Source organism: Otolemur garnettii, unplaced genomic scaffold, assembly GCF_000181295.1.
Source record: "Otolemur garnettii isolate 467f Iridium unplaced genomic scaffold, OtoGar3 scaffold00001, whole genome shotgun sequence".
In the NCBI taxonomy this organism is placed as follows: Eukaryota; Metazoa; Chordata; class Mammalia; order Primates; family Galagidae; genus Otolemur; species Otolemur garnettii.
This window is the reverse complement of record NW_003852396.1, coordinates 72,403,245-72,414,633: the sequence shown is the minus strand read 5'-3', so window position 1 is coordinate 72,414,633 and position 11,389 is coordinate 72,403,245. Positions and strand designations below refer to the sequence as shown.

At 49.6% G+C, this 11,389-nt stretch overlaps 1 protein-coding gene across 2 annotated transcripts in view; it reads right to left on the bottom strand.

The window, feature by feature from the left end:
• Positions 1 to 6,920, bottom strand: part of NR1H3 (nuclear receptor subfamily 1 group H member 3) — a 9,451-nt gene extending 2,531 nt beyond the window's left edge. Inside the window, exons 1-7 of one of the 2 annotated variants that reach the window (XM_003781292.2) lie at positions 6,632 to 6,920; positions 5,314 to 5,393; positions 4,625 to 4,783; positions 3,979 to 4,245; positions 3,150 to 3,358; positions 2,864 to 3,043; positions 2,571 to 2,670 (exon numbers count right to left, since the gene is read on the bottom strand). In XM_003781292.2, the coding sequence (XP_003781340.1) occupies positions 2,571 to 2,670; positions 2,864 to 3,043; positions 3,150 to 3,358; positions 3,979 to 4,245; positions 4,625 to 4,783; positions 5,314 to 5,356 (958 nt within the window). In that variant the 5' untranslated portion in view covers positions 5,357 to 5,393; positions 6,632 to 6,920. Of the gene's footprint in view, positions 1 to 2,570; positions 2,671 to 2,863; positions 3,044 to 3,149; positions 3,359 to 3,978; positions 4,246 to 4,624; positions 4,784 to 5,125; positions 5,209 to 5,313; positions 5,394 to 6,631 lie in introns of those variants that run through there. The other variant, XM_012802889.2, reaches the window with a different exon arrangement.
• Between the last annotated feature and the right edge of the window lie 4,469 nt (positions 6,921 to 11,389).

Genomic DNA, 11,389 nt, shown 5'->3' with positions numbered 1-11,389 from the left:
AAAAAAAAAAAAAAAAGTCTGCACCCCACATGTTCCCTAGGCTTTGTCAGATTTCTTTCAGCAACCATCTGCTATACTTTTCCATTTGAGGCTTCTTGATTAGTCACTTCCTGTACTTTTACCCTGATGTTTATCAAGATTTGTGTATTGGTCCATTTAATGGGCAACTCCTATTTTATAAAGCATTTCTTGGTGAGGTTTTGAGCCTCAAAGTGTGCCAAACAGCCCCTTTTTACAGAGGTACAGAGGAAGTTCTGGAATTGGGTTATGCCCCTGGGAGGGTCTGCTAATGCTCACTGAATGAATGCCTCAAACATGCTCAGTCTGTGTCATTAGTCATCCACCACGTGCAGCAAATGGTAGTGGATGTAGAGGGGGAAGAAGACCTGACAGAATAGAGCCCCTGTCCCTTCTCCTCAAGACCTCACTGATGAAATGAGAAAGACAAACATGATGACATCAAAACTGCTTATGTAAATAAATCTATAAATAGGTACAGATTCAGACAGCACAAGTTCACGAGTGCTGAAGGAACACAGAGACCTTAGACCTGGGAAGGGTTTAGAAAGGAAGATGTTCCAAAGAAAAAGAAGGCCCTGGTTGAGAAGGTCTGGGATAATAACAATTTAGGGGAAGGGTGGGTTGGTAGAGAAGTGGGCCTGGGCTTTTTTCTTTTTTGAGACACTTACTCTGTCACCCTGGGTAGAATGCCAGGGCATCATAGCTCACAGCAACCTCAGTCTCTTGGGCTCAAACGTTCCTCTTGCTCCAGCCCCCCAAGTAGCTGGGACTATAGGCACTCACCACAACACTTGACTATTTTTTTGAGATGGGCCTTGCTCTTGCTCAGGCTGATCTTAAACTCCTGAGCTCAGGCAATCCACCACCTTAGGCTCCCAGAGTGCTAGGATTAGAGGTGTGAGCCACTGCACCTGGCCTGGGGCTGGGCTTTAAACCTGAGCACAGTCATCAGATTACCCTGATTAGGTGCCTATATATTCAGGCAGCACCCTAGGCACTAGACAAGGCAAGAGGTACACAAACAGCCCTGTCATGTCCTATGTTAAAAGAGGCCTTTCTAGAAAGTTCACTGAGTGGCCTGTGTTGGGATAAGAGGTACATGAACTGGCCTGAAACCAGGGAAGGCTTTATGGACTCTGCCCTAGAAACAGATCTACCATCCCTGAGAATGGAGGTACAGCATCAACCATATTTTACAGACCTATTCAGCTATCAAGCTACAAGGTCTCCTGTGCAGGCTCAGTTCCAGTTACTTCCAAACTCTCAGCCTCCCATCTATTCCCAGCCCTGCTCCTGGAATACAAACATTACCAACAACTGAATATGAGGGGGCCGTGTGCTTAGCCCCCAAGCAAGCATCAGCTAGAGAGTGGCAATGTGAACTATTCTTTTTTTTTTTTTTTTGAGACAGAGCCTCAAGCTGTCCCCCTGGGCAGAGTACCGTGGCATTACAGCTCACAGCAACCTCCAACTCCTGGGCTCAAGCGAGTCTCCTGCCTCCGCCTCCCAAGTAGCTGGGACCACAGGCGCCCGCCACAACGCCCGGCTATTTTTTGGTTGCAGCCGTCATTGTTGTTTGGCAGGTCTGGGCTGGGGATTCGAACCCGCCACCTTAGGTGTACGTGGCTGGCGCCTTAGCCGGTTGAGCTATAGGCGCTGAGCCAATGTGAACTATTCTTGGAGAAGATACTCCCAATATAGGATGAGGATAGATGCATTCACTCTTACAACTGCCCCTTCTGGACTCATGTGCCACATTTCAGCTCCAGTTTGCCAGTTTATTAGAAAGAGCGATTGAAATAGAGTAGGGAAAATCAGCCTCCAAGATCCCTAAAGAGCACATCTGAGAAAGATTTGTCCATTTTTTGACTGCTAAAAGGTTTTTGCAGTAGTTTTCAAACTTTCTTTTTCTAGCTGTAAAATCTTTTAAGCAAAATGTTATGCAGAAGCGTAATATATAATGCAGATTTAAATGGAGCTTCTTGTTTGGTTAAAGTAAGGATGAAAGACAATTCCTATGCTTCCTTGTTTCTCCTCCAAAGTGACACTTCCAGAAACCCCTCAGATTCCTTGGAAACAGTGTGAAAAACCACTGGCGTAAAGCAACACAGGACAAAGGTCCATCAGCATTCTAATTTTCTGTCTTCAAAAAACAAGAGGAGGCTCAGCACTGTAGCACAGTGGTTATAGTATCAGCCACATACACCCAGGCTGGTGGGTTTGAACCCAGCCTAGGTCAGCTAAAACAACAATGACAAATGCAACAAGAACAACAAAAAATAGCCAGGCATTGTGGTGGGTGCCTGTAGTCCCAGCTACTTGGGAGGCTGAGGCAAGAGAATTGCTTAAGTCCAAGAGTTTGAGGTTGCTGTGAGCTGTGACACCACGGCACCCTATTGAGGGCAACACTCTGTTGCAAAAAAAAAAAAGAGGATCCTTCCCTTTCTAGCCACCTAAAACTTGGACCTATGTCTCTGTAGTCACTATGGGCCCATGACCAGAATCACTTGACCATCCAACCCCAATCCCTTTGTGATCTCAGTTCCCACCTGCTTTGGCAAAGTCTTCCCTGTTATAACTGAAATCCTTGAGGAAGGTGATACTCTCACTCCCAGGGTTGTACCTCCGAGATGTCTCCAGAAGCATCACCTGCATACAAGTAGCAGATCTCAAACACAATCTAGGAGGGCTGGTCTTGCTACATAGCCCCTTTGAGGGAAGATCGATTCTCCTCATCCCCACTTCCCACTGGATTTGGCTCTCCCAGTGGGATGTCTGGAGGCCCCTCCCACAGATAACCCCAATCTGGTTCTCCCTTTATCCCTTGCCCTGTTCTAGCCACCTCAATTGCAGAGGTCTTCAGCAGGGCAATCTGGTCCTCCCGGCTGAGCTGCAAGAAGCCAGGCAGCTGTTTGGCAAAATCAACGATCTCCTGTACAGAGATGATGGCCAGCTCCGTAAAGTGGGCAAAGCGCTGCTGACGGGCCTCCCGGCTCTGGGGATCTGGTGCCATGGGCCAAGGCTACTTAGCAAGGCAAGGAGGGAAAAGGCAAACCGCTTTGAATCAGACGTCAAGAAGCCCACTGATGCTCTGGGTGCAGCCACCTCTTCCCAGATCTGTCAAGTACCGTAACTCGAAGCTGGTCAGAAAATGAGCGCCTGTTACACTGTTGTTGGGCAGCAACCAGTTTCTCGATCATGTCCAATTGCTCTGGGCTGAGCTGCGGCAGGACCTGGGGAGGTGAGGAAGCCCTTGGGGGCAGGGATGTGGCCTGAGTCTGTTCCTCCTCTTGCCGCTTCAGTTTCTTCAGGCGGATCTGTTCTTCTGATAAGACACCTAAGGACAGGAACAGGTGTAAGGAAAGAAGAGGTGAGACAGGAAGCAAGGATGGGGCATAGAGGGGTGGTATGGGCTCCAAAAAAGCGGAGATCGCTGGAGAAAGGCAAGAAAAAGATCTTTTTTTTCTTTTTCTTTTTTTTTTTTTGAGACAGAGCCTCAAGCTATCCCCCCTGGGTAGAGTGCCATGGCATCACGCTCACAGCAACCTCCAACTCCTGGGCTCAAGCGAGTCTCCTGCCTCAGCCTCCCAAGTAGCTGGGACTACAGGCGCCCGCCACAACGCCTGGCCATTTTTTGGTTGCAGCCATCATTGTTGTTTTGGCAGGCCCGGGCTGGATTTGAACCTGCCACCTTAGGTTTATGTGGCTGGCGCCTTAGCCGCTTGAGCCACAGGTGCCGAGCCAGATCCTTTTTTTCTTAGAGACAGAGTCGCACTCTGTTACCCAGGCTGGAGTACAGTGGTCCAACGATAGCTCACTGCAGCCTCCAACTCCTGGCCTCAAGGGATCCTCCCGCTTCAGCCTCTTCACCCTGCAGGCTCAGGTGCCCGATGCCCTCACACCCCGACCCACCTCTTTCACTCAGCCTCTCCCTCCACTCCAGTCCTGGACACTCACACTCCTCCCGCATGCCAGCCTGGCGGCATTTGCGAAACCGACACTCCTGGCACTTTCGGCGCATGTAGGTGTCCATGGGGCAGTGGCCACCGCTGTGGCAGATGTAGCGTGCTCCTTTGATGACACTGCGGCGGAAGAAGCCCTTGCAACCCTCACAGCTCAGCACGTTGTAATGAAAGCCGGAGGCCTTGTCCCCACACACACTGCACAGCTCATTCCCCAGCATTTTAGGCGCTGGCCCCTTTTTTCGCTTTTGTGGACGGAACTCTGGAAACAGGGAAGGGTCTTAATGTTCTCTCCCAAGGAAAAAGTTTACTGTTCTCTCCCACCCAGCCACTGCCCTGCATTCCCTTCATGATACAGTCTAGTCTCTCTATTATAAACTCTGATTCACCAATTGCACTTATGCCCTGCACACTGCATGAGCCCTTTATATGGACTGATCCTTATAACAACCATATTACTATTTCCATTTCACAGATAAGGAAATTGAGGCTTAGAAAGGTGTAAAGGTAGAGACAAAATTCACACTCAGATCACTCAGGCCTAATTAACTCCAAAGCCTTTGGACCCCACCATGATATTATAAGGAACCCCTCCCAGATCCAGGGAGCTCCTACCTCCTTCAAATCCAGAAGCTCCTCACCTGCAGGTTCTGAAGGGGGCTCTGCCCTGGGGAACAGAGTTTTGGGTTCTGCTGCCTCCAGTCCCATCTCAACAGATTGGGGCATCCTAGCTTCTCCTCCAAGGATGCAGTTGCTGCTCACATCTTGTGCATCTGGCTCCCACAGCTCCACTGCAGTGTCTGAGACCCAAAAGGGCAGCAGAAAAGACTCTTAGGCTCCATCCCAGACCGCTTCCTCAGCATCATAGCTGGGGAACTGCAAACTCAGCCCCACGCTTAGAGGGCAGCAAAGCCCCAGCTCAGGCTTGAGACCCTAGGGTTTGTGTGGGTTCTAGGACTAGTTACTTATAGTCCCTTGTATCTCAAGACCTTAAATTAAAACGTTAACCTCTGTCCCCCTGTGGGACTGGCATGCATTCATCTCTGATCAGACAGAACTCTTTAAAGCCCGAGCTGGGTAAGCACCAGGCATGCCAACTCTTCCCAGCAGCAAGCCCAGATTGGGGAGGATTGGGCGGGTACCTGCACAGGCCAGCACCAGAACCAGGACAGAGGTGATCTGGGCAGGAGGCAGGCAAGGCTAAGAATGAGCTCTGTACTGCTCTCTGTAGGAGAGCAGAATGCAGGTAATGAGGGAGATTGCTTTGTAAGGGAGGAGAGGAGCCTAAGATCTGGGCTCAGGGGAGAAGGCTGGAATGGAGAAAACTTACCAGGAGAAACATCAGGCACCGGGGCCTCCAGCCACAAGGACATCTCTTCCTGGAGTCTTGGACATTACCAAGGCACTGCCCTGCAGGAATGACCCAGGTTATTCTCTTCTGGAATTGGGCTCCTTCCTGGCCTCAGCTCCCTTTTCCTCCTGATCCTGTCTTTTATTCACACTAACAACATCAGCCAACTTACTTGCCATACACTATTAGTCTACACTAAAGCTCTATGTGCTTTACCTATCACTATGAAATCAAGACTATTTTTTCTTTGAGATAGGGGTCTTGCTATGTTGCCCAGGCTGGAGGTACAGTGCAATGGCTATTCACAGGCACACTCACATACTCTTATAGCCTTGAACTCCTGAGCTCAAGCAATCTTCCTATGTCAACCTAGGAGCAGCAAAGACTACCAGCAAGCGACACCATGCTTGGCTCAGGACTATTCTTAAACCCATTTTAGAGATGAGCAAACTGAAGTTCAAAGAGATTCACTAGGCTCGGCACCTGTGGCTCAAGCGGCTAAGGCGCCAGCCACATACACCTAAGGTGGCGGGTTTGAATTCCCAGCCCGGGCCTGCCAAACAACAATGATGGCTGCAACCAAAAAAATGGCCAGGCATTGTGGTGGGCGCCGGTAGTCCCAGCTACTTGGGAGGCTGAGGCAGGAGACTCGCTTGAGCCCAGGAGTTGGAGGTTGCTGTGAGCGTGATGCCATGGCACTCTACCCAGGGGGATAGCTTGAGGCTCCATCTCAAAAAAAAAAAAAAAAAAAAAAAAAAAAGAGATTCACTACACTGCCTATAGATAACGGTTGGGCAGTGGCAGAGCCAAGACTCCAGGCCTGGTCACCTTGACTCCAGAGTCTGAGCTCCCAGACACCATGCCTGCCTTTCTCCCCAAATTCCCCCTCTAGGCCATCAGGAAATGTTTGGGTACATCTGCCCTCCTTCTGTTGAGGCCCCTTCCCCCTCACTCCAGCAATGACAGCCAAATTGGGCAAGATCAAGAGATAGAATTGAGGCTCCCTCCACCAAGTGAAACATGCTGCTTATTAGAGAAACTCAACTCCTGCCACTTTCCAAGATCCCAGCAGCAACTTCTTGCCTCTAAGTCTTCCCACTTTGTATACAGGACCTCCTCCTCCCAACCCCTCATGAGTTATTCTGGGATCTAAATAGACCCTCATCCCTGTCCTGGGCTTCCATCACTATCACCCACCCACCCACCCACCCCTACTTCTTACTGGAGACCCCTTTCAAAGATCCCTCCACCCCAACCCACACACAGAGACCAGGCTGCTGCTAAGAAGCAGACCCACCAAATCCCCAGGCCACCAGACTTCCTGGCTGGGCAGTCTCTGGAGCCCCCTTGCTGGGAGAAGAGAATGGTGCAATCCCTTGTCCAGAAGTCTAAGCGCGGTGAGCTGGAGCTGAGCACAAGAGGGACCTGGCGTCCCAGGGAAGTAGCAGTATAGGGAAAGGCTGAGGGGAGGAACTGCCAAGGGGTCGGGCCACCTCTCCTTCCTGCCTGGCGACCCGGAGCCGGAGCCGACTGGAGCCCTCGCCTCCTCAGCCCCCGCCCACAGAGCAGCTTCCCCACCAGCCTGACTCCTCCCCAGCTAGCCACCCCCTCAGCCTAGCGCCACCCCTACCCTCTACCCCCAACTAAGACAGTAATAGTTCCTTGCAGACCGGCACAATTCCAGGTCTCCCCCTTTCCTCTTCCTCACCCCAGCAGCTCTAAGCTATTCTTACAGAAGGACTGCCTCCCAGGCACCCCCACCCCAATCCCAGCAGCCTCCAGAGTCAGCGTTCCCTCCCCTCTATGGACACCTCGCAGAGCAAAGGTCCCAGCACAGCCTGGAATTGCAACACCAAGCCCCAGCCTGCTTTCCCAGCCTCCCTCCTCCTCCACTGCCTCTGGGAAGGGGCCAAGAAGCTCTCCCGACTAGCTCTAAGCCTTAGCCAAGCTGGTAGAACTCCAGGGGTGGAAAGAGGCAGGTGCTGGGCCTTGCAGGGAATCTCTGTATGTGGGTGCCCAGCAGGGGCCACAGAGAGATGAGGCTAGGAGAGACGGGCTGGTAGGAAGTCAGCTGTGAGCAATGGCAAGCCTGGGTTAGGGGTGGGGTGGCAGGTGGCCAGCAACCCAGGTGCCATCCTAGAATGGACCTGGGAAGGTATGCAGGTTGCCTCATCTGGGGACAGTCCCATCTGAAGTAATGGCAGCCTCTATCCGGCATCTACTGAGACTATAGCCATAGTCTTCCTGCCCTGCGTCTGGGACATGAAATCTATCCCTGAAGGCAGACACCACGTTTTATTGATTTTATGTGCCAAATAACCCTGGGAACAAGGGCTGGCACAGAGGAGGTAACAGAGTAGGTCCTGGGTTCCTGTTTGTTAAATGAGTAAATAAACAAGAAAAATCTGATCCTCTTCCATACTATACTTGCTAGTTATAGTCAATTTTAACTCAGCATGGTGAATTAGCATTTGGGCTCTGGGCCCAGAATTTGGGTTCAATTCCTGGCTCTGCCTCTTATTACCTGTGTGATTTTGATCGAGCAAGTTACTTGATGACTCTGAATCTTTGTTTCTCTATCTTTAACATAGGAATAGTAATAATAGTTTTGTCACATAAGGTTGTTGAGAATGAAATAATAGATCACAGCAGTGTGTAGAACACAGTGTTCAAGAAATGCAGCAGTTATCGCTACCTCTTCACTCCAGCTGAGTCTTCCCATCACCTTGAATCCATACATGAACCTTGTGCTTGTTTCCATATGTGGTATAAACACCTATTTTTTCTGGTCCTCAGAACAGTCACAAGATAGGGGGAGAGTAAGCAATCAGAGCCCCATTTGACATAGAGCAATGAAGCTCACATGAGGGCCTCTTCCAAGACTACACAGTTAGTGGACAAGCTAGGATCAGAATCCAGATGTCCTCACTCTACTCTGTGCTTTTTGTGCTATTTCAGAGTCCAGAGCAATGGTGTCTTATTGCCTCTTGTGTCTGATGGGCCAGGGAAGGGCTGAGATGGAAGAAACCAGGGCTGGTGGGCTGCAAGGAAGAGGCTGAGAGCTCTACAGATGCTTCGGTCCAGATGTGGGCGGCAAGGAGCTAAGGTTACTGCTGGTCGCTCACCCCCTGCCCCATTCCCAATTTCCTGCTCATGGGCTCTTCCTGTTTTGCTGTGAACTCCAGTTCCCATGGGCCCCACATTAAAGCATAGGACAAGGGCCAGGGCAGGCAGCCAGAGGGACTGAAACAGAGATGAACAGGGCACCAGGGAGAGAAAAGAGGAAAGAGGGAAAGAGTGGACATAGGGCCTGGGGTGGGACAGAAGGAACAGGATGAGAAAGGACAGGGAAAGGTGAAGCAGGGGAGGAAGCACAGAGCGGGGAGGGGAACAGGCAGAGCCTGGGGAGCAGATTTGAGAAGACAGCAGGCTGGGTGGTGTTGCAAAATCTGCCCATGTATTCATTTTTACATTTAAGAAAAACCCCTCTGACACTCCCATCTCAAACTTCTGCCTCCAGCTTTTGCTCTTGTTCCCCCTCATCACAAGGCCATCCCCTCACTGAGCCCCCACCCTGGTCTGGGCATCTCTGAGTCATGAGCACATGGCTCTTCATTCCTTGTGTTCCTTCTCTGATTTTCACAAGGCCTCAGCTGGTCTGAGAAAGTAAAAGCTGGGGACTCCAGAACCACTGGAACTGTTCTGTCCCAGCACCCACATAACTAGTCCAGATTCCTCTTCTAGCCCTCAGCCCATCTTCTGAAACTCCTGCATGGCAGCATAGTCAGAAATGTCCCTAAGACACCTGGTTTCAAGGAACTTGCGATATAACACTGGTCTGAAGCCTGGTAATCTATCTTCTGGGAGCTAGGAAAAGCCTCCCTCATCCACTTCTGACCCTCAACTCTACCTCCTGACACCCGAGTCTCCCCATAGGTGGCTTCTCAGGACACAGGACCACATATAAGCCCTGCCTGGAACCCTCTAACCCAGGCTGAAGCCAAATGCTGAACAAGCAAGTCAGGGCACCAACTCCCCCAAGCCAGGGAGTCAGCCTCAACCTGTCTGCATTACCGATACTGCACTGCCAGAGCTATTCCACCAGGTTATAGGGAGTTCAGGAGCCCCTTGACCTTTACCCATGAAGAGGGAAAGGGAAAAGAAAACAGGAGAAGTCCAAAACTTGGTATTGGCCTTCTAGGTTGGTATTTCCACAGGGTTTCTAGAGACCAACTGCTAAGCCAGGACAAGCAGCTGGAAACACATGTCCCACTTCAACAGTGCCACCTCCATGGCAAGTCCCACCAGCCCACAGGTGTTAGCTCCACAGGCTCCGAGTCCTCTGGGCCTCTCCTGTGTTTCCTTGGCGCCTATAGGAGGCAACATCCCTGGAAACACACTCCAGGCTTACCAAGTCACATTTCTGACTCCCAGAACTTCCAGAGGCTACTTCTTGAAAAGCAAACCCTGAAGGAGAAATAGGAGCATGTACCAGCCCCAAAGGTGCTCCAGGGTGGTTGGTGTTACAGCCGTAAGGCAGGATCTACAGGGATAGACAGTGGCATCTGTTTCTTTCTTTCTTTTTTTTTTTTTTGAGACAGAACCTCAAGCTATCCCCCTGGGTAGAGCGCTATGGCATCACTGCGCACAGCAACCTCCAACTCCTGGGCTCAAGTGAGTCTCCTGCCTCTGCCTCCCAAGTAGCTGGGACCACAGGCACCCACTACAACGCCCAGCTATTTTTGGTTGCAGCCATCATTGTTGTTTGGTGGGCCCGGATGGATTCGAAACCGCCACCTTAGGTGTATGTGGCTGGCACTTTAGCCACTTGAGCCACAGGCGCCGAGCCATGGCATCTGTTTCTTACTCCCTCCTTTATCATTCTGAAGGATGGAAAGTGTGAGGATCATCTTGCAGACCACTGCATACCTACTCAAGTTAACTTCCACCCAACCTCCAAATCAGAGATAGGGAACAATCCTGGAGTTCCTGCTTCCAAGACTTAGGAGTTCAAACATAATATAGAAGACAGAAAGAGAGAAGAAAAGAACATTTGTTTAGGCCCTACTACATACATTTATCTTTACTTGTATTATTTATCCTCACAATAAGCCATAGGAGATAGTTATTAGCAAGGAGCAAATGTCAAATTTGAATATAGGTAGAGCTGATTCAAAAGCTCTAACTAAAAGAAAAAAAAAGAAAGAAGGAAAAATCACACAAAAAACACCTCACTTCATTTCACAAAACTGCCTCCTTAGATGGGAAAAAATGGTTAGTTCAGGATTTAGATTTGTTCTGCTAACACAGAATAGAGTGGTGGCTCCCAAACCGGCCTAACCTTAAGAGATTCTGAATTATTTGATCTGGGGTAGGCCCATGTGTCCATCTATCTATCCATATGACTTTTTATTTTTTTGGCATCAAAGTAGTTAGGAACTAAGGTGTGAGAACTACAGAATCTTCTGGTAGAAAATATGCAGAAGCTGGGAAGGGGAGGGCCAAAAAACTAGAACTGAGCTCTACTCATGGTGTGTAATCTCCTTTTCTAGATTTGCTTCTTACTATAAAAATTGAAATAATAAGCCAGGCATGGTAGCTCACACCTGTAATCCCAGCACTTTGGGAGGCTAAGGCAAGAGGATCACTTGAGGTCACAAATTTGAAACCAGTCTGGGCAATAGTGAGACCTTGTCTCTATGAAAAATAAAACAATTAGCTGGGTGTTGTGACGGACAACTACAGTCCCAGCTACTTGGGAGGCTGAGGCAAGAGGATAACTTGAGCTCAGGAGTTTGAAGTTGCAGTAAGCTATAATGACACCACTGCACTCCACAGCACTCTACCCAGGGGGACAGCTTGAGGCTCTGTCTCAAAAAAAATAAAAAAAATAAAATATTCATTTTGCAAGGGTACAAGTGAATCTTTCTATGAGTAGAATTTGAATGTTTTGACATAATGACTAAGAAAGTTACATGAAGGCTATGTTAACCAGTTTGATGGAAGTGTCTTGGATTGTGTATGAAAACACCACACTGTACCCCCAAAGTGCATC